At 43.9% G+C, this 27,888-nt stretch overlaps 1 protein-coding gene across 1 annotated transcript in view; it reads left to right on the top strand.

Annotated features, from left to right (window-relative positions):
• PKD1L1 (polycystin 1 like 1, transient receptor potential channel interacting) overlaps nt 1–27,888 on the top strand; it is a 1,386,277-nt gene that overhangs the window by 137,379 nt on the left and 1,221,010 nt on the right. The window contains exons 3-4 of the mRNA XM_085607392.1: nt 11,095–11,274; nt 13,953–14,134. Coding sequence (XP_085463518.1) covers nt 11,095–11,274; nt 13,953–14,134 — 362 coding nt within the window. The remainder of the gene's footprint in view (nt 1–11,094; nt 11,275–13,952; nt 14,135–27,888) is intronic.

The following is a 27,888-nucleotide window of genomic DNA, read 5'->3' as shown; positions in this document are numbered from 1 at the left end:
ATGTAAAAGATCAACAGGCACAAGCAACCTTCAGTAAAAGGGTGCAAAAATCAATAATTGATTGTATATTTTTTTCATATGGCAGATTTCCACATGATAAAAGAATATCAAATCATATGTAGACCGGAAAGCGATCCAAACCCCATGGGTCTAACTTTAGATTGTCTAACTTTAACGGTGGCTCGGCCTCCAGAATAATTAGTAAAGTAGAAACAGTGTTTCTGAATATCAGGAAGATAATTAATTTTGCTTAAAGCTCCGACGACAATCGCATCAATTATTTTATGGACCGCCTTGGGGTGGACAAGAATATCATAAGATGTTATGTTAGTAAAGAGCAATCAGATCCTTACCGTGAAGCACCCATTGCAGAAAATCGTATTAAGAACATTCTGGCTAAACCCAACCTGCCGACCCCAAATGACATGAACAAAGTGACTAAAGTTTCACAGAAAGAGAGGAAATTACAAATCTTGTTTCTTACTGAACATTGAGAGGGCAACAAAATATAAAAATACGAACTGCTACCTGGTGTCATATGATAGATACAGTGACAACCATACCTTGATTTTAATATGAACGTAAAGGCCAAAATAGAATTATGTTTTAGACCTTTTTTTTTAATCTGCTTTTTAACCAATTGATGGACAATGGAGAAACCTCCCCAGAGCCAGCGATGTGTGCCAGCTCTGTAATGTGGAAAGCAAGACTTTGGAACATATTTTTTGTCTATGCCCCAAGTTATTGGACGTGCATGACTTTTTTTTAAACAGATTTGTTTAATTGAAGGGATCTGTTTTACTGGTATTAATCCAAAACATGTGGACCATCTAACAATTTTTAACCATAACAATTAGGAGGTGGGAAAGTATTCCTATGGTGAACTAAACGCGGTGAAATGTAGACTAATTAACTTTTAAGGCTTTTAGTATTTTGTTTGGTTTGTACTATTTGTGCATGTATTTTTTGTAGATTGTATATGGATTTTAAGAAATCATAAAGAAAACTACAGCTACTACTGCATAAGGTCAGCAGTCATCTGAACTTTCTTCTTGAGACATACAATAACATAGCCAATATTACAATCCAAACTCTCCTTCCAACTGTTACTTTAAATTTAGCACAGGTAGCCCCCAAATAACTGCAAAGGTTTCTCTAATGTTACAAACGTGAGTGTGCACAAATGACTGATATTGACTAAAGTTTTAGCATCTTTGCATATTCTTGTTTTCACCTTGCATGCAATTTCTTTCCCAGTCCTATTTCGGTGGGTTGGGTTGTACTGTGATTTAAGTATTACTTTACCTTAAAATCATGCATTGAATTAGTCTTGTGTAGATGTGCCTCTGTCTTATCTTCAGAGACACCATGTCTGTAAAGAAACTGAAAGAAAGTGGCATTGCTGTATGATGGGCACAGCCGCATGCCACAAAGACCTGGTCCATAATAGGAGTGACACTCATTGACTGTAAACAATGAGTGCTAGGACAAGTCCATCACTTAAAGAGGTTGCTTTGAAGGAAGCATGGCTTCTCTAGGATCATCTCTGGTGATTTGTACCAGATAAAATGCTGAGACACTTGGAGACACACTACCTCGTTGGCTTCTCTGCATCTTTTTACTTAATGATCATGAGATCTGGTTGCTCCTCTCCTGCTCCTTCTTTGACTCATTCTCCCTTTTTTACTTTCCCAGTGAATTAGGATCTCAGATTCTAATCCTCCTTGATAAAGAGACACTGGTTTATAGCCTATACGTAGCTGGGATTCTGTAAGAGATCTGAAGATCCAAGAGTGGACAATTGCAGCAACTTGTTTGGTGTTCCTATCTCCTAGACAAGTGGTTAATGCTTATTGGCCAGCTGATACATGGACCTAAGGGCTATAATAGGTTCTAGAAATTCCAGTTCTTAGGGGACTAACAAATGGTCCCTAACCCTGAAGTCGAGGGGCATCAGATCTGAGGGGAGGGGCAGTGATGTAACAAAAACATCAGTTGAATGAAACAAGTGCCTAAGGAATGAAAAGGGTAGTGTATCGGTCAAAGAACTTGGAACTTAAATCTCCTAGGAATGGGAAACCAACATAAGGAGGCACAGTGGTGGGAGAAATGTGGGCAGTGGGGAAGTTGAAAGATGACTCAAATAGCTTAGCTCAGCCTGGAAATTGAAGAGGCATGAAAGTCCAAATAGAGAAATTTGCAGTAATCACACCACAACAAAATACTTGCTTGCACAACAGTGATAGCGGAAGGGGCGCCATAGTTTTTTGAAGCAGACATAGGCGATAAATGCAGGATAACAAAACACTGTGAGTCCGGAAGGATACAGAGAGAGAATGATTACAATAGAAAATTAGGCTTTATTATGAATATACAGGAGTGGGAGCTCTGGCCCTATCAGGAGGCCCCAAATCTGGGACCAAATAGCATGGCCTTTACAGACAATAAGAATCTGTTATGTTAACTTTCAAAGCATGCCCTCCGTGTGGATAACCACCACTGAAATACATGCGACCAGGTTGAGGCAGAGAAGACGACTGTTCTCAAGAAGAATTCAGGTAGATCAGCATTTGTGTGTTGTCTACATATGCCGTAAATGACCTAAAGAGCAGATTAATGGAGAGAGAGGAGTGATGTAGATGATGAACAGGGTGGGTCTCTGGGAAGAATCCTAAGTGATATCATGAGTAGATGGCAGAAAAGAGGATATCTAGGGAGATGCATGAATTGCTTGAGTTTGATTGGGTACATGGGAAGCAATATGGCCAAAGCCTGGTCTGTTATACCTGTGTCTAAGAGATGAGATAGAAAGATCTCACGACACGCTACATCGAGGAAAACCGAAATGGGGTTAGTATATGTTTTTTTTTCATAAGTAAAGGAAAAATACGAGCCTGTTTCTAGATGGGTAATAACGTAGAGCTAGACAGAGATGGATTGAGGAGCTCATCTATCATAGAACTGACTGTATTGGAAATAAGATGGAGATTGCAAGCAGACCATGGCTTGAGAAGGGAACCTGATTTAATAGAGGTCAGATGCAGGGCTGTTTCAAGTGAGAGAGGCTGAAAGGAAGACACAGAGGAATGAGCTTGAGAGGTTGAATGCTGAAATAGGAAAAGAAGCAGATCCGGGGTAGGCGAAGAGCAGAAATTGAATTAACATTTTTTTATGATAGCATTGGGAAATAAGAAGAACATCACTGAAAGACCAGAATGGACTCCAGTACTTTCTTAAAGTTCAGCAATAAAAGGCCCAATTAGTATGAGAATAGTCCTGTTTCCAGGTATTTTTTAGCCTGCTTGCACTGAAACTTGAGCTCATGATACTTTTCAGTGATCCATTGAGCTGGAGGGAGGTGATGATCTGAGCTCACAACTTTAAGAGGGATTTTTGATCAAATGTTTTTTTATATGTAAGATAACAATAACACTACACAGTACGATTGTTCTGCTTAGCTACACAGTAGGCACAAATTCAACTGATCTGTGTTAAGACCTCACATTTAGACCATAAAAATTCCACCACCTGCCCCAGATTTTCTCTTTTTTAGGGGGGCATCCCCATGCCTCGTAAATTTGTTGTTCCAGCTGGGAAACACCATTTCATTCCCATCCTCCATTCTGCCATTGTTGAAGGTTCAGGGGATTTCCATTTTCGAGCAATGTCTCGTTTGGCCACCAGTTCCGCACCCCTCTAAAGTTCAGTTCCATCCTTAGTCCCACTGTCTCCTCTAATAAGCCCAGTAGAGCAATTCTGGGGGTAAGGTCAAATTGGCGGCCTAAAACCATAGAGGACTCCTCTCCCCTCACAAAAAAGGGTCAGTTTTGGACATGCCCAGACCATGTGGAAGTAGTCTGCCTCTGCCATGGAACAGCATGCACACCGGGCTTGGAATATCCTGCTGGCACGGTGAAGTAGTCAAGGAGTCATATAGGCTAGGTGGAGGTAATTGAGCTGGACCATGTGGATGTGTGAGGAGATGGCTATTTCCCTAGAGGCCAATCTGGCTTCGTGCCAGTCATCATTCTCGAAATCACCCACACCTGTCTCCCACCACACACACTGCCTTGGGAAGTGGTTCGGAGTATTGATAAGAGAATGGTAAATCTTAGAGATGGCTCTCTTGCCCAATCTTCCCATTAGCACCTTAGCTTCAAGAGGGTTGAATTCAGGAATAATTGTGCCTGTGGAGATGTGCGCTGATAAGGTGTGGTGCAGTTGTTGCAGGTATTGATAAAACTGTGATTGGGAGAGCTGGTATTGCTCTTGCATTTTGTAGGATCTACTTCTATGATGCAGCGCGGAAACTTGGGTAACGGGGAAACAGGACAAGACCCGTACCTAATATCCTCCCTTCGTCACAGACCAAATATCACATTAACACATTCACTCCTACAATCATTGGTGGGGCCCATAAAACCAACATTCACACTTCACTTCTCACTGGCCTGCACTTACAGGAGAGATGAATGTTCCAAGCGCTGACGTGAAAGGAATACCTTATAACCTATAGAGAGAAATTTATTTACACATTTATACACTAATATCCTTACCCCTACAGATCTCAATCCTAAATATTATGATACTCCTCCCACGTGATCAATGGATCATTTAGTTGGATTAGTATGGTGATTTAGACCAGCTAAAACCCACATTTAGGATTTGATCTATCCCTTAATAAATAACAAAACACATTTGCTCGTTAATCAATAGTTGTTTATCTAATTATAGCAAGAATTTTAGTTTCATCTATTAAATTTTATTAAATCGCAGAACATCATATTTACCTAATCTGGCTAATAGTCGTCCTCTAAGTCAGCAAATTTAGTCGTCAATCAGTCGGAATTCGAAAAATTCTTCATGCGGCATGCTACAGTCTCAAAGATGGACAAGGACCAGAGATGTGCAAGCATCTATCAGTGCCCATAAATTTTATAAAGTTCGCAGTTCATCAAGGAAATGGGCAGCATTCAGTCTGTCAAAGGTTCAGGAATGCAGCAGTCACGTAGTGTCACCGTCGTCTCCGTCAGCAAAAGGAAATGATATAAGGGATTTTTTCTCTCTATTCTACCGTCATTTTTATAATAAAAGTAATGTCAAGATGTTACATTTTACAAAATTTGGGCTTATCCCATTGGTCGGTTGGGATCGTCCGGTGAGGTTTCACACAGTTCAGGAGGTTATATCATCAAACATGATCTTTCCGGTTCCTTGTGTCTGTCCATTGTTAGTGTACTTGGCGGGCTTCCCACCGTGGCCTTGCTTGGGTACAGTGAGAGTAGGGTCATGTCGAGGCCATAGGAACAAGTTGTAGCGCAGGCGCACTTTGTTCGAAACCTCGTGGAATGGTGGCCATCGTGTCGTGTTAAGTCGGCGGCCATCTTTGCTTTAGGCCCAAAGGACAACTTAAGCGAAACAAACACAAAAGAGTAATTAGTACATAGAAATAATGAATAAAATGTTAAACCCTCACTAATTCCCCTATGTGCTTGTAATTATCTAGCGTATAGCGACATTTAAAGCGTTCATATTCACCCATTGATGTCATCTGGTGCGACATTACGAAAACGTCACAGAAGCAACATATATCATGCGATATTCTATTTTCTATTGTTAGTATGCGTACGTATGTTAATAATAATTATTTAGCCATGCAAAAATGCAAATCCCACGTGTATTTCGTTCATTAGTAATGGTGATTAAACTTCATGCAAACACATTAATAGTATTATAATTAATAGATTATTCTAATTAGTATAGGCATGCAGAATAGGGGGGGGGTAATACAAAGTTTTGTACTACCCGCTCCATCGGTTACCCCCACTTTTTGCCTGGTGCTAAGCTGTATCTTGACTAGTCTGAATGGGTTCCTGCTAATCAGGACCCCAGTCTATCTGCTTTCTCCCTAAATTGTTGTGTTGAGTACTTGGTTACACTCCAGATTGGATACTGGGATACCCTTATCAGTCCCTAGTATATGGTACTAAGGTACTCCAGCGGTCTCCCATGGGCTGAAGCATGCATTATGCCACCCATGGGAGACCATGCAAAATGGATCTACAGGCCTGCCATTGCAGCCTGTGTAAGTTGGTGCTTGCCCCACTTACTTAAGATATAGGTTTACTATATCTAAGGGCCACTGCACTTAAAACCTATAAGTGACACCTATAGCAGGCCTTTGCAATCCTGAAGGCAGGGTGCTTGGTTCTAAGTGAGGGGAGGCCTCTGCATGAGCAGAACACCCCTGCCGCCTACAGAGTCCATTCTCCCGGGTTGTCAGTGAAGCAGCCCTCCGTTAGGCTCTCAGTGTTCCTGGTACCAGTCTTCCAGACCCGGACAGCACAAAATGGTTGCTGCCGACCAGAGACACATTTCTGCCCTCCTGCTGCTGAGCCAAGCTCGAGCAGAGGAAGGTGGAACGATAGGTATCCTGTCACAGGGAGGTGTGACCACCTCCCAGACAAGATTTAGTGTACTTGGACCGGGTGGGTGTGCTTGCCAGTGCCAGGAAGTCTAAATGAGGGGCACACTTGGTGTCCCCGTGCATAGTCCAGTTAAAGTCAGTTCTGGGAGCTGTTGGCTCCCGCTCTGGCGTGAAACTGGACAAATGACATGGGAGTAACCTCCCCTGGGAGGGTCTCCTGATTCTTCCCAACCCTTCCTCTAGGGTACTTAAGGGTTACCTGGGTGTAGGTCCCTAGATTCGTTGTGGGATAAGGTTCAGATCAGACACCTGCACTTTTACTGTCTGGGCACTCTGGACTTCGTTTGGGCCTGACTTTGTCTCCCTTCCAGTCTTCTGCATCGTGTGTGCATCATACAGGAACCTCCCTAAGCCTGTGAAGCATCAAAGACAACCAAAGTAATCTCCCCTGGAGTGAAGGAGTCAATCCCCTGCATTTGCAGGCACCACAACGAAGTCAACCGGTCGGCAAATCCTGAGCTCCTGCAGACTCTGTGGGCTCTGCAACACAGATGGTGGTTTTCTGTAGCTGCCAAGGCCTACTCTGCCCTCTCACCAAGTTTGAGGACAGTATCCCTCGGGGGGTTGCAATAACGGAACACCTGTGTACTGCATCCAACTTGTAGTTGCAAAGGCTTGTTGGCTTCTTTGCAAGACGATCTTCAAGCTCCAAGTAGCCCCAACCTTGAGCACCTCCAGTGACCAGAATCTTTAGCCACACTGCATTGTGTGCATTGTAGCCAGCATCATTTGGTGAGCTGCTTGAGGTCCTCCCGCGACTCCAGTGCCTCCGGCCTGTGGGTGTGCTTGAGAGTTACACTTGTTACTTTTGGGCTCCCCTTATTGCTCGGTGCCTGACCTGACTCCCCTGCCTTTGGTGAGTCCCCTAGACCTTGCTGGTCCCGACGTTGCTCCTGCTTTGATTCCTGCGTGGCTTGCCTTTGCCAAGGCTTGTTGGTGCTCCCACCGAACACCGACCCCTCACCACTCAACATCCTTCATGGAACAGTTCTCACCCGGGTCCAGGTCTTCCTCAGTATCACCTGGTCCTTACAGCTGCAGAGTCAAGGTCATCGTCATCTTCCCTGATGCACCCGACATCGGAGGGCATTAGTCTTCCAAGTTTCCTGGTCACTCCTGAGTGACATAGCCTCTTTCCCCTCTTCTTTCAGGTACTCCTCTTCAAGAATCCATGTTTGGATTTCGACAGACACTTTCTCATCTTCCATCAGAGGCACTTTCCTGAAGTCCTCCATTGGGTTAGATGGCGGTTTTCAACACCAATTCACATGTATGCATCCGGCTTCCCTGGTGTAGGTAATGTGGGTACTAGGGTATCTACGGGTGGGGTGACTCTCCAACCTTCTGTCTTTCAAGGGTTTTCTTCAGGGTCCACTGGGAAGGGTCCTTAATCTTTAAAAATCCAACCGCGATTTGCTCATAGAGTTGTACGGAGCACGCGCTCGTGTTTCCCCACTGCACACACTCTCCGTGGGGTCCCTATCTACTCACCTTGGGTGGTTCCTTGGGGTCCCAGTAATTCTACGACCTGTCAACACTGTCTTCACACGAGGCATGGTTCTTATACCACTTTCTTAGTATATGGTTTGTTCCCCCCCAGGGTCACTGTGTATTTCGTTCTATTTACTGTGTTTCTTTGCTAAAGTATTGTGTGCATTGTGTTTATATCTGAGTTGGAGATATTGGAACGTACTAGAGAGTATTATATAATAAATACATATTTTTACAAATACTTGGTGTGGTTCTTTGTCACTTAATCTATACTATAAGATTGCATTCTGGTGTAACAAGCTGCTTTACACACCTGGACTAAACCTGAAGACTGCTCTCCACAGCTACCATTTAGAGATCTTTCTAAGGTTGTCTACGACCTCTTAAATCACCATATGGGTTGTCTGCACTGGTGCAAGGTGCCCAATTACATTAGTGGACATCATATACCAGGCCAGCTTCTCACACATTTCCAGAAACGGCAATGTTGACTCACCTTGCCCGACATCTCCAAGGTGTGGGATTCCTATTCTGTCCCACCGCCCAAAGCCCTGTAGGCCAGCAGTGTGGTGCAACCATGTCCCCTGCCACAGTGTGGTCATCTGGGTGCGCCTGTGGCTCCATTCAGAGAATCGAAGTGCTGCCTTCCGGCACAGCAGGGTCACTTTAATACAGCAGGGCGTTGCTTGGGGGATTGAGTTGCTGTAAAGCAAGCCCAGGAGCCGGTCACTTTAAGAGGGATTGAAGCAGCCCAGTCATTAGTGAGCCTAGAGTCAGATGATTTCACAGATTCTGAAATGGGGAGGTTTAGAATAGGTTGATTGCTGAGAAGTGCAGCCTCCGCATCAGAGTAATTACGTTTGGTAGAGGATCATTTGATGATACACTGGGAGGGGGATATGAGCATGAGAGAGTAATAGGAGAGTCCAGTCAAAGAATATAGCATAATGATCAGAGTCTACCAAAGGATGGGGATGAGGCAAGTGAGCCTAATCGTGTGAAGTTAAAATTAAATCATGAATGTTAACGGCTTCATGAATAAAACTTGTCTCGAACTGAGAAAGACTGATAGCAGGAATCAAGAAAATCACATGTCACAGGCTGAGATTTGATCAATACAGATCCTAAATAAGGCAGTGTGAGAACCCAACCAGAAGATGGTTAAGGAATCAAAAAAGGTGGAGACCAAACAAGACACTGGACCGGACAGACCACAGACGAGAAAACCAAAAAATGTGCAGAAGAGGGATAAAATTAACTTAAGGCAGAGTAGCTCAGTTTGTAGGAATGGGTCTAGGCTGTCTTGATATGCAACAAAAAATATTTTTTATAGGTAATGGTGAGAACTCTACCTTTTTTCTCTTTGCAGGGGAGATGGACTAAGTTGTAGTTTAAAGGAGTGGCTTGAGCGAGATCAGATATATTGATTTCCACTTCAGCAACAATCTATATGTACATTGAAATCTAGGGCATTAGGTCTGTCTGCTCCGCACTGACCACTTCCCATTCACTTTTTGATTCTTCTTCCTAAGGTTGTGTTACGGAACAGATTTTTGTACAGTACATGGGTAGGTGTGGGACTGTTTTCTGTTAGTTAGACGTTTATCGAGTATTTGTTTCAATCACATTTAATCCTCTTGCAGATGAATAATTCGCTGAGTGGCTTTAAAGCTAGGCGCATGGCCTGTGACATCTTGTTTATCCAAGCTGCATGTCAATTTCAGCAGATGGTTACATTCAACATATTACCCTGCACTTTATTGTATCCATCTGCTTGTTAATACGAAATGACGATGTGATGCAGCTGATGCTGTTAGATGTACTATATCCATTAAAGTGTTCAATAAACAGATTCAAACAAAAAAATAAAAAATAGGGCATAAGGTGATCTAGTGACTGCCTTGGTCGTCACTTCCTTACCTACTAGAATGTGCACACCGTACTATATAGGTGCCCCAATGGGATGAGGGACTCATCTGAAGAATTGTAATACTAGTGTGCTGTTGGTTGGACTCTGGTCAGCTCGATGAGTGCACGTCTCCTTGTGGGTGCTGGACTTCGGAAAGAGGCTGCTGGTTACACTGCAAGGATGGTTGTTTCTAAACTAGCTGAACAGCTTGCAATATGTACCTGCACTTTATTGTCTCCTCAATGCTAAGTTCAGGTGAGAGGATTGCTTTTCCATTTTGACAGTAACCTTCCTGCAAATATTTAGTCCAAATTCTTATTTAGACGCAGCTGAAGCGCTTGTCTTTGGACCGTTGTGTATCCAACTCCTTTCTTTCATGATTGAAAGTCTAGTCTCATCTGTGTCCTGATTGCAGGCTGTGCGTGCTGTGAAATCTTCTGTTTTCAGCAAAAAGATACACTACATGCAGTTGGATAAATGCAATCCACATGGAAAAACAAAACCTCGGATTACTAAACTTTGAATCTCTTTAAGATTATGCGGAGTGCCGTACAACTTGGAATTTGTGTCTGAAAAGGATAATATACTAGAATGTATGTGGAAACCAACCTTTTTTGATCTACACAGCGGTGGGTTGCTTGATAGATAACCTGCTAATATAGTGGTGAGGATTCGCTGAGTGAAGTAACGTTGAGTGGCCACTAGAGATGCTATGTGTACCGTTCAGCTTGTGATTTATAAATAACAAAAATCACACAAAGCAGAACTTCCTGAAGTAATAGCAAGCTAGATACACTTTTGACGCATACAAGCTCATTGCCCATGGTGTTTTTCACATCATGATACTTGAGGATCATGGTTCTAGGCTTTGATGCTCTTTTAAGTACATATGCTGGAGGGAATCCCTAATTTTTCTGTGCATGATGTCTCCGCTAAAATGGGAGTTACCATTTAAAAAGCTGTTGATGGGAGAGAAGTCCGCACATCCAAGGCAAATGTTCCTGGAGGTAAGATTGGTTGAAGTGTCACAAGTGTTGGACCTTAGCAAAGGTTCATTTGAGTGCCTTATTGTCCTGAATGCAGTTGTAATTTGGGGACAGGAGAGAGCAGAGGGAAAGGGTGAAGACTAGCGTACATGGGACTACATTATGGATTACTCCCCAATAATTTGACGGTTACCCTTTGCTGTCTTCTGTTCCTCTCCTAGGTTTGGAGGTACCTTCATAAGGAAAGAGGTTGATTGCTTTTGTGTCAATACCACAAAAATGTATTTCTTTAATGGAACTCTCTACAACATCTTCCCCTCAAATGCAAGTCCCTTAGGAACTGAGATTGCACACAGCCCAATCAACACTCCAATCTACCGGTCTAAGGACTGCAAAGAAAGGTAACATCTTGAGTCATACCAAATGTATATGCCTTATTTATATTCTATGGTTTCCTATTGGACAATGGCATGTCTTTTTTAAATGTTTGATACCTGACGATGCTCAGATATCGAAAAATGTGCATCAGCAGTGTAATTGGTATCTTAAAAATAGGGCTATGTAATTGTGGTCGTTATCACAAAAGAGAGAGGTGGAAAACAAATTTACATTCCTTCAAATCAAGACTCGCAAAACACAAAAAGGGTGGATGCCAGTAGGAAAGAAAATGGTAAAGAAACCCAGGATTGAATCAGTCAACTCCTACTCTATAGAGTGTGGGACCATTTAGAGCTGGAAGGCCATCCTTAATGGAAGAGGATCCCTCACACACGAAAGTGTCATGCATCATCACCTGCATCCTCTCCCCACCCATGTAAAGTGGTATTACTAGGGCGGACTCAACCTCCACGAACACTTGGCGGTAGGAAGGAGTTCACACATAAAAGTACTGGGCTAGAGCGGGATCCAAACAAACTAAAAATAGCTTGGGGTTCCTCGCTTATCACCTTTATTTATGAGGACTCTAGGTATATTAAAAACACTTCTCTTGACTGAAATCACAGAGTACAATAACTCTGGCCCGTATCTAATTTGCCAACATGTTTCTGCCCTCAATGATTAGCCTAATAGGTCTTGGACATTCTTTAGGGCTAGTGGATCCCTAAAGTATTAATCTAAATGTCAAGTGGACTCTGGGTGGTGATGCAAGTGCAGCACCCACTCTGTAAACCCAGGTGAGTCCTACCTGGGCTTCTAATTTCCCATGTTCTGTTGCTCACCCTAGGCTTTAGGGGATACCGGTAGGCTGGTCAGGGAGGGAGTGGTATCCTTTATTGTTACACTTTCATCAAAAGGATCACCAATCGTTTGAACCCAACATCTTCCACTCCGTGCCACTGGTACTCTTATGTAATTTTGTTTACTACCATGAAGAATAGGAGTTTAGGCTGAATCTGCATTCTTTAAGTATGAATTCTGACAATGGTTTGAATAATTTTGGAATTGTGGTAGCCCCAGCTTTTAATCTATAGTTTAAGGCTAAAACTACAATATTTTATTAAATATGATTATACTCTGGTACTCTGTGCTAGCCACAAACCAGTATGGCATATGAGCCTATTTCTTAGCTGACGCTTCCTGAGGTAGCACTTAATGAGGAATCTAAGGTCTGGCCAGTCTGACCTCCTCATACTGGCCACTGCTAAGATAGCCACGCTTGATGAAACGAAAAAAGCAGTGCTTGGCCCAAAGCTGTGAACCTTCTCAGGCTGCATCTCAGATCATTCTTTATTCAGGGTATAACTGCAGAGTGATCTGTGAAACCATCATTTTTATGTCAAGCCTGGGCAGCGCATTTGCTCTTCTGCGAGGCATGCTGCATTTGGTATATGGGCTAACGGGGACTTTGGACACGCCCACCGCTTTTGGTTGGTTAGTTGGGCTGCTTTTAAAAATTTATTTTCTCTGGTTGGTTAATTTGTGCATCTGTCCTTCCTTTCAGTGCTTGGTTTCCCCCCACCGGACATCACCAATTGATTCTTTTGATTGGCCAGCTCCAGCCATTTCTTGACTCCCTGCTGGCACCCCCCTCCCCCCTTCATGGCAAATACAGAGTCCATCCATGTTGTTATCTGGAAGGGGAACATTTAGGCCCTTTTCTACAGGCCACTGGCTTGCTAAAGTAGTCATGGGATCCTGGGGGGTAAGATCAAGACTTATCAAGCATTTACAATGCAATAGGTCTCGCATTACTGAAAGTTTGGCCTATTGGCGTTGCAAATATTAATGCAACGCCAATTGCTCAAACTTTCAGTAATGCAAGATCTATTGCATAGCAAATGCTTATTTATGAAGAGACAGCCTATCCTCCTCAACCATGGCCTACTCAACATCCTACGCTCTGGTTATTAAATGCACATTTCAAGTCTGTCACTACTTGTTGCATTTAGTGTGCCAAATAAAAAATTACTCCGTACACACATCTATCACTCTGTGCTGAAAAATGGATGAAGTTGCGCTGAAACCCATTTCTTTGGAACAGTGCAGATGGAGATCTGTTTATTGGGATTTCTTTGTTTTCTGCAGTATGATTTTACTTGCATTTGTTTTTGGTAATCTGTCCTTTGCCTCGTAGACTGTCTACTACTGGTCCACAATTTGTGACACATATTTTCTCTCAGGATTTCTGCACCTTGTGCATTATAATTTTTCACCCACAAAAGACTAGGAGAAAATGTTCTTGCATGTTGTATTTGCTGTTCGTTATCATAAACACCCTCAAAGAGCCTGCACTTCTACATAAAAAAAGTCATAAATCAGCAATATATATCATCAAGAACACTTAACGGCTACTTCATGCCCTTTCAACAAATCCTAATAGAAATGCAAATTGGACAATGTAAACAATCATGAGCTGCCACATACTTGATGGCAACCCATCCAAGCAATGCCAGAACATGAAAAACACATGAAGACCAGTGGCTGAAGTGGTCCGACCCAAAGCCCCACTCTTTTTTTTCCTTTAGTTCTTTCTTTTTAAGATTTGCTAACATGAGGTCTTTTTTTACTTTTAATTAAAGCTGTCTCTAGCCAGACCTAAAATGCATACATTTATGTCTCCTCTTCTTTTTCTTCTCAGATGTACAGGTACAGTCTGCTTGCCTTATGGAAATGGGGTATCAAGTTTGGCAGTATTCAGCAGTGATGGTCCATACATTTACAATGCCAGTGTTAGCCTGATGGCGAGCTTAGTGCAAGCTGGAACAGACTTCACAATGGAAGTATTGGGATGCTTGGCAAGTTCATCTGAAAAGACATTCGGTAAGAATTGCTTTTAACTAGAGCTTCATACTAGCATTTCGTAGTCAAGCACTTGCATCCGATAGATTACTTCAAGATTGAAGAACAGTAGGCTACCTGCTTAAAGAGCATGACTTGTTTGGCCTAGATAGTTTGAAAGAACAGAATATACCAAACACCGGTGCTATCAGATCTCGAATTCTAGTGGGATAGGTACAGCTCTGTTGTAAAGATCTCCACAACAAATACCTATTGGAGAACTTACTGGTTGAGATTGCAAAAATGCTAAATTCTAATTTGAGAGCTATCCCCCGAGACTTCCACTCTAGACTGATAAAGTATACTAAAGACTGTTTCATTCTGAATAGAAATCATGGAGATCCTCTCTTACAAGCAAGTGCTACAGCACATGCATTGTATCCTAGCCGCATTATATACAGTCTTCTAGTAAATAGTTTTCCGGTTGGGAACATCCATACTTAAATGGTCTATCTGCGGAGACTGTTGGTCAGGCTTTTGCCATCAAAGAGGAACTGAGCGATACCAAAGGGGATGATGGACGGAGCGTTTGAGCTAATCAAACACTCACCCCCAGCCAACAGATCGGAGTTTAATCCATCATCATTCTTTAGCTCACTCCACCACCCCAGTTCTGACATGGCCATATGCAAATCAGTCTGACCCTGTGCCTCATGGGAACAGTCCAGCCCAAACTGCTAAGCCGGTCCCAGGATGCTTGTTTCCGGTCCAGGGAAGACATGGCTTGGCAGTTCGGGCTGGACTGTTCTCATGAGGCACAGGGTCAGACTGATTTGCATATGGCCATGTCTGAACTGGGGTGGTGGCGTGAGCTAAAGAATGATGATGGATTAAACTCAGATCAGTTGACTGGGGGTAAGTATTTGATTAGCTCAAACGCTCCGTCCATCATCCCCTTTGGTATCGCTTTGTTCGCCCTAAGTTGCCAGGGTATGCCCAGACGTGGGTCCCTTTCTCACTTTGCCACTGGATTGAAGATAGCCTGGCTGATGAGGGTTATGAACCCGAAACCGGTCCCAGGATGCTTGATTCCGGTCCAGGGAAGACATGGTTTGGCAGTTCGAGTTGGGACTGTTCCCATGAGGCACAGGGTCAGACTGAATTGCATATGGCCATGTTTGAAGTGGGGTTGTGGAGTGAGCTAAAGAATGATGATGGATTAAACTCCGATCTGTTGGCTGGGGGTGAGTGTTTGATTAGCTCAAACGCTCCATCCATCATCCCCTCTGGTATTGCATCAAAGAGGAACTGAGCAGCCCTAACTGAGGTGAGAGATCTGCTGTCATCAGAAGCCCATGAAGGAGAAGGGTCACCTCTGGTGGTGTTTCACCTCAGTGGTCTTTGACACTATTGATCAGCCTGTTCTGGTTCAGAGAATCTGATAGTTGGTGGCGGTCTCAGAACACACCTCAAAGTGGTTTTGCTCATGTTTAAAATGAATATAAATGAAGAGGCAGAGTTTTGTTTGTGCAGCTACTGTGATCTTGGGGAACATTCATTCTGTCCTTTTTTCGCATCGATATTAATGAAGAATTTTCTTGACATACAGGAAGAGAGGGGTGGGCTACTTTTTAGGCAGATTAATACTGGATACTAGTGCATCCCGATGGAATCAATTAAGCCATTAATCTTTCTGAGATTGTTCATGCCTATCATGCTTGTGCCCGCCCACAGTTTCTTTGCCTGCTCTTCTTTGCCTGGAATGGTAACAGACAAGCCTGTCTCGCATGCAGCTTTCTCCTTTAGCTGCAGCACGTGCATTCTTCAGCAGACTTGTTCGGTGTGTACTGGCTGCATGTGCCCCCACTTAACTGCTGCTGAATTTACCCGCTCTCTGCCTTTTCCTCTGCCTTGCTGAGGTCTTGTATGGCTTTCCCTTGTTGAGGAGATACAAGGGAGCCCAGGGGGCATTCCAGGGGCAAATAACAATGCGGAATTGCAGGGAGACCTCGGGGTTCGGAAAGTACCAGGTCCTGCACTGCCTGGATAGAGCAGTCCAGGGCGGGGAGCCGTTTGGAGGCCAGCAGTCCTCTCAGCCCAGGGGAGCTGTGTCCAAGCCCTGCTTACACCAGTCACTGTTCCCGCTCTAGCTCAGGCAGCTGGGCCTGACACAGGTGTGCAGCAGGGCAGTTTATGGAGGCTTTTGGCTTTGGGGCCAATTTCTTTCTGCGACCTAGAGAGCTTGAGCCAAAGACCGTTGGCATACCGATATAAGCTTGCCTGGATTGTTTGGAATTGAGATGAGGGTCACATACAGTATGGACCAATAAAGGACACTAACACAACAACATTTTCAAAATATGCAAGTTCCGACTGTGGGTTGTGATCTGGTAAGCAAAGGCAATATTTTCCTTGCCTTCTCCTTTTTTTTCTTTTTCTTCTTTGGCCTCTGGTTCCTTGCTCTATCCAGTAACCTGAGCAGGACTTCTAAAGCCATTACGGCGAAAAAAGATTGTCACTTGAAGAAAGGCTTTCCCCAACATAGATAATGAGGGAGGACCTTCTTGCTCAGTCAAAGACTGCCTCATTGCTTCCTTTTTTCAATTTCATCAGCTGTGCGTGACTTGCCTCCCCAGAAACACTAGGAGAGGCCACAAAGGAAACCAGGCCAGTTGATAGCACTTTGGAGTCCACTGAGATTAAGCCAGAAACAGGGCACCAGAAGGACAAAGACACAGACAGCCAATCTAATTCAATAGTAGTATGGGCCACAGAGCATGCACCACTGACCTATCCCTTATGGAGTTACATCCACTAGGACAGCAGAAAAAATGATGCCCATAGAGTCCACGTCATATCCTGGAGGAGACTGGCAAAAATATTCTTTGGTTCCAACTATGGGGGAGACCTGCAATCAACACCAAGTGGCCAAGAGTTCATACCACAATCTGCAGGAACAACACAACCCCATGTCACAGGGTATACCTCTTTACCGGGCTCCTTGTGTGACGCAGGCCACTCATTTTGGGACAGCAACATCCTCCATGATTATAACCTTTCTGGCTGTCCTCTTTCATGATTCAATGTCCGTTCTACTACCAATATTAAAGCCACTACACGAAGCGGCAGCTCCAACTTGGCCCCCCACAAGACTTTCGATAGCACACTGTTGGCCTTCTGCCACTTCCTGAAGGCCACCAACACAGCATTGAATTGCCAATCTGACAAACTGGAGATACAGGTCAAGTTGCTCCAAACTATGGCCGCCTTTATTGCCTCAATAAACAGCAGATTGGCCAGTTTAAGCTCACATATTACAGCTAAATTAGCCGATTCAAGATCTACACAGCCATCATGCAATTGTTGCCCCATTATTGACAAGCTGGCAGGACTATCAACACTTATTGATGCCTTGGTGTAAAACCTGAGAAGTCTTAGCTCCCTATCACTTTTACAACTAGACAGGGGACCGTTCACTTGGGCCAGAGAGCAGCTGCCCTCTGGCCCAGCTGTTACAGCTACACTTCAATCCAACATACGATGTGTTTATGATTTTAAGTGCTTCAGCTATTCTCACCCCCCCCCCCCCCCTTTGCAGGAACAACATGTGGAAGGCATGTTGGCCATTTCTTTTTCTAAATCACCTGCAGAGCCTGAGGAGAAAGAAAGAATACTTTATTGTTTGATTAATAAAAATCATTACAATGATGAATATGCTACCATAGTGAGAACGTGTATCAAGAATAGATATTAAAATATTTACATTTATACCATCACAATAAGTAAATATACGTCATAAAATAATTTAAAAACTCCTAGAGGCCTGTTTTTTATAGTGATAAAAAGAATTTAACTCATCTAAACGGTGCAACCCCCTTTTTTTAAAAAGAGAAAGTGATTTAAAAAAGGGCCATAATCCTCCGTTCAGATTTTTTCGTCTATTAGGGCCGCAAACGGACATTGATTTTTAAAAGGCGATAATCAATAACACTGTAATTAAGTCAGATTTTGTGGTAAAGACCCTAGTGGTGCGAGTCCATTTATATTGTAGGGTCCCTGCGTACAATATTTGAGGGTTCCAAGATTACACAGGAAAACAAGATGGTCCGTACGCAACAGGCCGTGTTCTGCTGCAATTGGGGGATGCTGACAGATGTACAAATCCGGTAAAGCAGTAAGGGGTTTAATCTGTCCTTTGATAGTTAACCGTTAATGGCATACTGGCTCTCGCTGTGTATAAATTTTCTTGCTGTTCCTGTGATAAACTTAGTGAACCGGATGTTGAGCTGTGGATTGTCCGGGTTCATTGATGCAAGGATGGCTTGCCGGCACGTACGAATTCCAAGTTTGTTCCATTCGCTCTTTAACAAGAACTTTCGATCGTCGAGGACTGCAGGACATAGACATGACACATGCTCGATTGTTTCTGGGCTGCTCCCGCACCCCCTGCATGTTACGTTGGAATTTGTGCGGCGCCATCCTGGCAAATGGTACAGGAATGGCCATTCGCCCATTCTGAGGGCCAGAAATCTTTTTTTCCACAGCGCTGAGTAGGTACATGACAGGTAGTGTGCCATAATCCCTGGCTTGAATCCTGATATGATTGACCAGGCGTGCTTACGATGCACCAGTTGGGCTCTATCCGAATGAAAAGACCAAAGGCGGACGTTTCTTTTGATGTAAATTTTAAGAGCCTGCTGAGATGGATTAGAGGACCAAATTTCTTCTATATCCAAGAGTTTTAAAGAATCTTGCAGGTAGCGCCGGAATGAACTGCCAGGATAGCCGGCTGAGATTTCCACCCACAAAAAAGCCTCCAGGGTTCCTTCTCTGGAGGTACGCAATTTATTGCACAACCTGATATATGCTCCACGCCCTACTGCTTGATGGTCTTGAAGACCAAACTCGAGACGTATTTGGGCGGGAGATGAAGATTTTGGTAGACCCAGCGCCTGTTTAAATATTCTTGTTGTTATTTTATTTACGTGGCTGTTGTCTTTCCCTTGCATAATCTCCTGGCCATAGGTGAGGAAATTGATAATTTTTACCTTCATGACAGTTATAAGTGGGGTCAGACTGGGACCAGATAGTTCCCTTGCTAGAGTCTTAAAAGCCACCTGGATTGTCAGGGCTTTGGCTTCTACCTCTTCTCTGTGTTTGGAGAATATTCCCCTTCTGTCCAAGTGAACCCCCAGATACTTGTAAGAAGGGGCTCTGTCGACGTTATTACCGTTATATCGCCAACCTCCACCTTGATATTTCCTTTGCCCAAAGGTGATTGCCTTTGTCTTTGTTAAGTTCAATTCGAGATCATTTTCGTTGGTATATAGAGACAACCGATCGAGTAGTCTCTGCAAGCCAACCCTGGTGTGACTTAGCAGGACCAGATCGTCTGCGTATAGTAGATTACTAACTCTTGTCCCGGCAAGTTTTGGGGGGTGAGAATTAACTTCGTCAAGTGATTCTGACAAGTCAGAGATGAAAAGATTGAAAAGAAGGGGCGCCAACACACACCCTTGTTTCACTCCGCGGGAGGTTTGTATTTTCCTTGAGATATAGGTTCCATCCCCAAGTTTTATACGAACCCATGTGTTGGTGTGTAACATGATTATGGCTTGTAATAACACTGGTGGAATCCCCCATGACCGCAGTTTAAGCCATAATCGGCTTCGGGGTACGCGGTCGAATGCAGCCTTAAAGTCGACGAAACAGCCATGCATTGACGTTCCTGAGGCCACCACTTTGTCCAGCAGGACAGAAATTGCAAGCAAGTTCGTTATAGTGCCTGATTTTTGCACAAATCCTGTCTGGTTAAAAGGTATAAGGTGTTTTTTTGCAGCCCAGGATGCCAGATCTTGAAGGAGCAGCTTAGCGTAATATTTTGATTCCACGTCCAACAGAGTGATCATCCTATAGTTTTTTGGGTCTGATCTCTTGCCGCCTTTGTAAATTGGCTGGATAATGGCACCTTGCCACGATTCCGGTATTACCGATTTGGTCTGGCAATAGGAGAAGAGAGGTGCCAATTGGTTTCCCCAAAATTCTGTATCCTGTTTAAACAGAGACTGGGGGAGTCCGTTTGGTCCTGGAGCTCCGTCTGAACGACCCTCGGTTATGATTCGAACAGTTTTTTCTCTAATAATTCCCAGAGTTGTTGGAGCACTTTGTGACAGATCTATAAACTGAAGCAGAGGTTCCGTATTGGTTGTCGATGGGGTCCTTGTATTTAATTCGACATGGTTTCCTAATATCCTTGCATCCGTTGTGCCAGGTAGTTGGCGTGAATTGGGTTGAGGAGCCGTGGCTGGTGGTCTGGCCGGTGGGATATCTTTTTCTGGTTCCTCAAAGTGAGTTGTGAGATAGGAAACCCATTCAGCTTCAGAGATATTAGCACTGCTTTGTCCTCCTTGTTTGTGTATTTTAGTATTAACAAGTGACCAGAAGAATTTTGGGTTATGATTTTTATTTGCGTGTAACAATTTTAGCCAGAACTGCTCAGAGCGGTTCTTTTTCTCAGTAAATACTGCACGTCGAAGTGCTTTTTGAGCTTGCTTATATTTGTTAAGATTATGATTATAATCTTCCCCAGGGAACCTGCGTAGTTGTCTTAGAGCACTGTTGCGTACTATTTTTAATTTCCTGATTTCGGCTGTTATTATTGCCTGATTTCCTTTTTTGATTTTCCGTGTAGTACGTGGGAATTTTTTAAGCAGTTCCCGGGAGAAGAATTCCCATGAGGAAATAGGCGGGAGTGCAGCAATACTCGTTGAATCTCGCTGGACTCTACATTGACTCATTATTGCTGGTATAATCGGGTCAGACCACTTCAGCCTTTGGAGGTTATCAGTGTAGTTTCCTTCTGAAGTCAAACTTGTCGTGGCGTGATGTACTAAGTGGAATGACAGGGTGGTCACTTGGGGACGATGGTCACTGTCTCCTCGAGCAGCTATGGTATAATTCTCGATGAGAGGGAGGATTTCCTTGTTACAGATGGTATAGTCTAAAAAGGAATGAGTATGACCGTTTGATCTTGTCCAGTTTGGAGGATTATCCTTGGGGAAGCGACCGTTTAAGATTGTGTATCCCAGAGCACTAAGTTGTAGCACCATGTATTCGCCTAGTTTGCTAAATTTATTGCCAGTGGGTTTTATTTGTTCCAGAGTGTCTGGCCACGGTGCATCATACTCTTTCGGAAGTTCTTGAAAGAGGTTTGTGTTGTAGTCACCAGTTACTAGGCAGGCTGGTCTTTTGTAGTTACTTTGTATGTTACACAGAACCTGGATTAGATGGTTAAACTTCATTTTTTTCTCCCTGGCACTTGGTGAGATGTAAATATTGATCAGGATTAGTTGTTCAGTCTGTTTAGGGTTGTCAATCCTTACGCCGGAAATCCAATCTTCTTCAAATGTCAGTTGCACTATATTAACATTTAACTTGGCGGAGATGTAAATTGAAAGACCGCCACTGGGTCGACCCGATTTGTGCAGCCTCTGAGCTGGTGTTCTGTATTCTAAGTATCCTTCTATTGGGAGGCTAACCAAGGACCACGTTTCCTGCAATAGTATGACCTCGTGTTTTTTTAAAAACATTATCACATCTGGGGATTGAAATTTTTGGGTAAAGCCATTGATGTTCCATGAGCACACTGAGAGGCCAGAATGAGTTCAATTATGATTTCCCCCGTCCAGTGCCGCTGGCAACCAGGCCCAGTCAATTGCTATGGTTTTGGCCTCCTCTTTTTTTGGATAGATCGCCCTTACTGGGGATCGCCCTTTGGCTGATCTCAATACTGAAAAAAGTGATGGTCCCTGTTTATCTAATGTGACCGAAGGTTTCACAAGGACCGATGGATACCGTGGTTCTGTTTGGGGAACTATTTTGATGCCCCATTTATTAAATAAATCAGACCTTGAAAGTACTTCCTCTTTGATTGCTGAAGTTGAGAAGGTAATTAACGTTGATTCTGTGAGTTGATTACTTTCGATAGGTTTGAACTCGATTGAGATTATATCATTGGATTCGATATGGCACAATTCGGGGGTGCATTTGAAAAGTTTCAAAATGTTCCCTCTGTTCAGGATGTCATGTGGTCCTTGTGTATAATATTCTGGAATGAATAACAGTTTAGTTTTTAAGTTAGATGTTAAGAGGTCCGGGCCAGAGGTCTTATGATTATTTTCGTCTATGGTTTGAGGTAAATCAATTCTCCTTTGAATATAGGATGATTGTTGCTTAAATCCAATATGTTCACCTCGGGGTGCATGGTCTACTTTGTTTGGTAGAAGCTTACCCGTTTGTAGTATGTCCAAGTTCTTAGATAATGTTATCTGAAAATTTTCCTTGCCTCTTGACCTATACTCGTCATCGTGCTGTTCTGTGATTTCATTGTTTTGAATTTCTTTTGGTGCACTCGCCGTGTTTGCTGGAATTATCGAATCGTCTAATCCGGTCTTGATGATGTAAGATAATGTTTCTGACTTTGTGACTTTTCCCAGCTCATCTGAAGTCAGAGGCTGTGGGAACTTTGCTGTAACCTCTCCCCTGGCCCCAGGTAGGGGCTTGTTTTTTTTGCTATTGGCAGGTGTTGATGGCACCTTGCCTGGTATCTCTATGAACAATTGTATGGGTGATTTTTGTGGTGATGTGAGGACGGTATCTAAATTAACAGTGCTGATTGAGCTTAGTCGTGTGTTAACCTTTTCAGTGTGTGATGGCTCGCTAGTCATATTTTGAGTCGCTGTACTACGTTTATTGCGTTTTTTCCGTAGTCTCTTCCTTTCTCTTTTGCTCAGGTATTGATTTTTTGGTGATTTATTTGTTGGTCCCATACCTGGGCCGGCGTCCGTGGTGTCATCAATTTGCGCAGTCTCAAGTGTGAGTGGTTTGTCTGTTATTGACGTGATATTTTTTTTGTTGTTTGATTTGATTAATTGAAAAATACCGTATTCCTTGGGTACCGCTCGATTATCTCGATTCTCTGGAGACGGAACTGTTACTGAAGCGTTGATTGACCGAGTGGTGATTTTTGCTGAAGAAGCCTTAAGATTTATGCTTTGGTCTTTGACTTTTGGGGTGATTCCATTTATTGAATGTGAATCTAAGAGGTGTGATTGAGTTTGCACGCCTGGTGGTAGTTTCTTTATTTCTGTCAGGACCATAGCGAGGAACTGAGGGAGTGTAGACAGGCTATCAATTATTGGCGAGCAGCAGCATATCGCTTGGGTCAGGTTGACTTTAGATTGCGCTTTCGTTATTAAGGTATTCAAGCCTTCTAGTTTGTTTTCGATCCCTGCCGTGTATACTGCTAATGTATTTAAAAGGTCGACTTGTAAATCGAGTTTGTCTGAATGGTAATTTAGTGCAGACACTGTAGATTGCAAAGTTTGAAGGAGCTGGGGCCAAATGATGGTAGAATCAAACGCTGCTGGGTCATGACCGTTTTTTGTTTTATTGAGTTCTGTCTTGAAAAAGGATAGGTCCAAGAGGGAGTGGTCATTGGGCTCACCTGGCTTTGTTTCAGGTGATTCATAATGGGCGAAGACAGGTGGTGTCGTTGGCGTTAACGGCTTAATGTTACCTGGAATGGTTCTTGTCCATTGTGCTGCTTGGGGGGTGGATTTTATTTTGTTTCCAAAGGAGCCCGGATTATCTAGATGAATGTTAGATTCCTGCTGTAAGGGTGATGGTCTGGAATTGAAAAGAGAATCGTCACTTGAAATTGTTATTGGTGATGAACTCTGTTCTTTATTAAATTTTTGTAAAGGGGGAGGTGTGTTTCCTAACTGCGTAACTGGACTTGACCTATTTTTTTCCCGGGTGGGGGGTGCGTCCCTTGTTAAATAACTGTCTAAGGGTGTGGTGGAGGCCTGGTTTTGAAGATGATCGTGAATCATGGCATGCACTTTGATCTGAGCTGTGTTAATATTGGGAAGAGCTTGGGGCAGCTGAACAGGTTGAGGCGATGTTTCAATGGGGTTGGTAGAGACTTGAACTTTGGTTCCTTGTTTCTTAAAGAAGTCTCTGAGGGTCCTCTTTTTTACGTCATTAGTTGATTCGTCTTGCATATTATGCTGTTGAGTTGAAGGCGTCTGGGTTATTTCGTTCTTGGTAATACAACTTGTGTGGCCAAGGCCATGTTCATAATTCTGTAGGTGAGTTGGTGATTGCACAACCTCGCTCCTTAGCGCCATTACAAACTCCTGATCCTCAGATAGTTCTGTGGGTTCTTTGTTCGACTTCTTGCGGTTTTTGGCTGTTTCTTTTTTCAGCCTTCCAGACCGCATTGTAATTTAACCCTTTTTTTCTTTTTTTTTTTTTCCTTCCTTCCCTTGGTTTCCTTGTAATATGATGTAATACGATGTATTAGCCGTTATTATGTTGTTTTTTTTTTGTTTGTTTTTGTTTATATGAAAAGGAAAGAGAGAAGCCTAGGGGAGGGGGGTTCAAGGGGGCCACCCCTAACCCCGTTCGACCCCTCTGTTCTTTCGATGCTGCCCCCAATTGCCCCTAACTACTTGATCAGCGTTTACCGTTGGTACCTGGCTCGCGAAGTCCACCGGCAGTTTCGCGGTGGTGGTGTTGTTGAAAGTTGAAAGTTGCTGGGCTCTCCGCCTTTCACTTTCCCGGACGGTGATGGCTGTAATGGCTCTAAAGCAACAGGCAGCAGGCGGCCAATCAAGCTGCTGTGACTGCTGTGGACTCAAGCCGCTCGGTTCGTCAACTGTGGCTCTCAGCGTCTCTCCCCCGTCCCGCCTCGGCTGCGGGTCTCGAGTTACGAGCCGCGAGTCACGCTCTGCTCTCCCGCCGTGACTCTCAGCAGCTCTCCCACGTAACCTGCCTCCACGGTGGGTCTCCAGCCGCAAGATCTACCTGCCGCGGCTCGGCTCGGTTCTCAGCTCCGCAGTTTGCAGTTTCTTGCACCGCGTCCGCATCTATGCTGTCTCAGACAGAGACTCGCCTTCCGGGCATGCACAATAGGAATCCCACAACGTTAATGAAGGTCTTGAAGAATCATTCACCGGACACAGGAGTAGGCCAGGGGTCTTCGGTACTCCAAAAAGCTCTGTGCCTCCAACTACCGACTGCCTCTGACTGCCGATGTCCGCCGATGTCACCAGTGTGCTCTGCCGAGCCTCTGCCGCGCCCTCCTCCACCCTCCTCCGCCAGAGGCCTCGGGCCTCAGAGGCCACGGGGAAGTCCAAAGTCCAGGCTGCGCCCGACAGCAGCGCCCGAAAGTTCCCTGCGGAGGTAAGGCGGGGGCAAAGCTGAGCGAGGGCAGAGAGCGGGGCAGGGAGCGGGGCGGCGTCCTCCTCCCGGCGCTCAAACTCGCACACTCAGCCCTGACAGTCCTGCAATCCGTGAGCTGCAAAACCCGGCCTGGATTCCTCTTGCTGCAGTTCCACTGGCGCTGCACTGCCTGAGCCTGAGGAGGTTTTTAAACCTGTGACAAGGAAAAATGATCAAAAACTGTGCAAGAACTCATGGTCTTACTGCACGAAGAACATGTCCAATTCCTTTACAGCTCCAAGAATTAACAAAGTTTACCCCATTTTTAAATAGACCAAAGTAGGCCATACTCCGGTTTCCACCAACACAGTAATCATTTACCTCTCTTCTATTTCCCCAACTCCTTACCCTATACAGTGTCAACCCACAAACCTCTTGTTTTCCGAATACTGTTAAAACCCATATTATCCCAGCAATAACAGACTCACAAGCTGTATCAGCCTCACAGCTAACTTCAGCATGTAAAGACGCCAACGCTCAGCTATCAGACACTCAGGACCTCTAGGCAGCTGCCACCTTAGCAAGCCTGTACACTACCACTACTTGCTGGTCAATTAGAAATCCCCTGTAAATCAAAAAGTGAGGCTACTCTGAGGGAAATGGCAGCCTATTTACACAAGGGAACTCCAGTTGTTGAAGTAACTAACCCCGCTCAACCCAGGAGTGCTGAGCATCAGGAGACTACAGGGACAGCTCCGTCCCCTCAGTAGTCCTGCTTTAACTCAGGCACCCCCCACTTCCCATGAAGAGCTATCACTACCGCCCCCATTGCCCGGCAAGATGCTTGTAGTACCACAGGGGTTCAACCCCATATATTTTCCTCACTCCAGAACATAAGGTAAGGGTGGAACAGGAAGTTCTGAGCAGAGGTTACATTCTTAAACTGCTTAACCACTTACCAGACTTCCTCCCAGTCATGACAGAGGAGATCATGTCCATTGAATTTGTGTTTGGAACAGTGGTCCCTGATAAGAGTCCGTAAAGGTTGCTTGGAGGAGCAAAGATCTAGATGAGATTATGAAGCATAAGGATACATTATGTTCCTGTAAATCACCCTTTCCCTGCCGACTCAAGTTGGGTATCCCGACCCTTTTAGGAATATCCCCACAATAAACTCGCACACAAGAAATACCACCAAGTCTGTATTAGAAAAACCATATAGATGTATCGGAGCCACCACAGGTATTACATTATTTTGTAATAAACTGTACAAGGGGTCCATAGAGACTTGTCTCTATTCATCAAACTCAGACCCAAGGTCAACAGATGAGTGAGAATTGGTGCTGACTGGCATCAATCCTTAACCAAGGTTCAACAGGCCAGGGGTAGCAATGAGATTACATTTGGTCAGAACTATGCTAATGTCTTAATCTAACACTAACAGTCAAACCCTCTCCCTGCTTTCCTAGAACACTGCAGATCTATCTAAAATATTGGAAGATGCAGACTCTTGCACTTTTGTCGCACAGAATATTCTCTATTCTAGAAACTTGTGTTTGTGAGCCGCCAACCTTTCCTGGGTCCACACTTTCAATATAAATGATATTATGGGTAATCATGGGAGCAGGACAAACGGTAGTCCATGTGTCTTTATCTCGAACACACTGGACTGCAATTCCATCAACATTGACACTGTTAACAATAATATTATGGTAATTGTAATTACCTTAAAAGAGGGCAGGAGGTATATTGTTTCCCTGGTCTTTGTTAATATATATTTGTATCCCAAAGCTAAACGTAAAGATGTGGCTAATAAACAGTTGCTGGCAATCTTAGGCAAGCACGCCTCCGAATCTCCTAATGTGTGTACTTTACTACTGGGTGATCTTAATTTAAACCTTGCACATGATTTATCAGAGGATTCCACAGTTAGTGAGATTGATCAAATCTGGGCCGTGCCCAGGGTGTACCCACCTGGTCAATGTAGTGACCTGATGGGTGGTAAACTGAACAGGATGCTGCAGTCTTACAATCTATGTGCCTTAAATGGCTCGTTTGAGGTAAACATCCCAATGAAGTACACTCATTAATCTAGGCATCAAAACACAGTTTTAGACTTCACCTTTGTGTTTTTTAGAGTTTCTCTGCTGGTTTTCCTCTTTTAATAGTATTGCGTTACTGGAAAGTGACCATGCTGCTCAACAAGCCTGTACAGGCATTCAACCTTTCAACCAACTGGAGCCCCAACCGGTTTACAGTCCCTAAGGCAAATTAGATGGTCTCCCACTTTAGGCACACAGATTGACAATTGACTCTATAATGAGTGTACTCAGGCTCTTACACATGCCCTATGAAACCCCAGTGGTCGTCAGCAAAATCTATCTGACATTGGGTCTCATTTAGTAAACACTTTACTACACTCATCCCCAGAATTTAGGAAGCAAGCCCCCTTTCTCCCAAGGAGTCAAACCCCTGAACACCTGGAATAATAGGGAAATTAGAGCATTAAAGAAGAACCTAAACAGGGTTTTTAAACAAATTAGAGCTTTACTTTTTAATCCCGCAATCAC

This window comes from Triturus cristatus, chromosome 5_2 (assembly GCF_964204655.1).
Source record: "Triturus cristatus chromosome 5_2, aTriCri1.1, whole genome shotgun sequence".
Lineage (NCBI taxonomy): Eukaryota > Metazoa > Chordata > Amphibia > Caudata > Salamandridae > Triturus > Triturus cristatus.
This window is presented reverse-complemented; position numbering and strand designations above follow the sequence as displayed.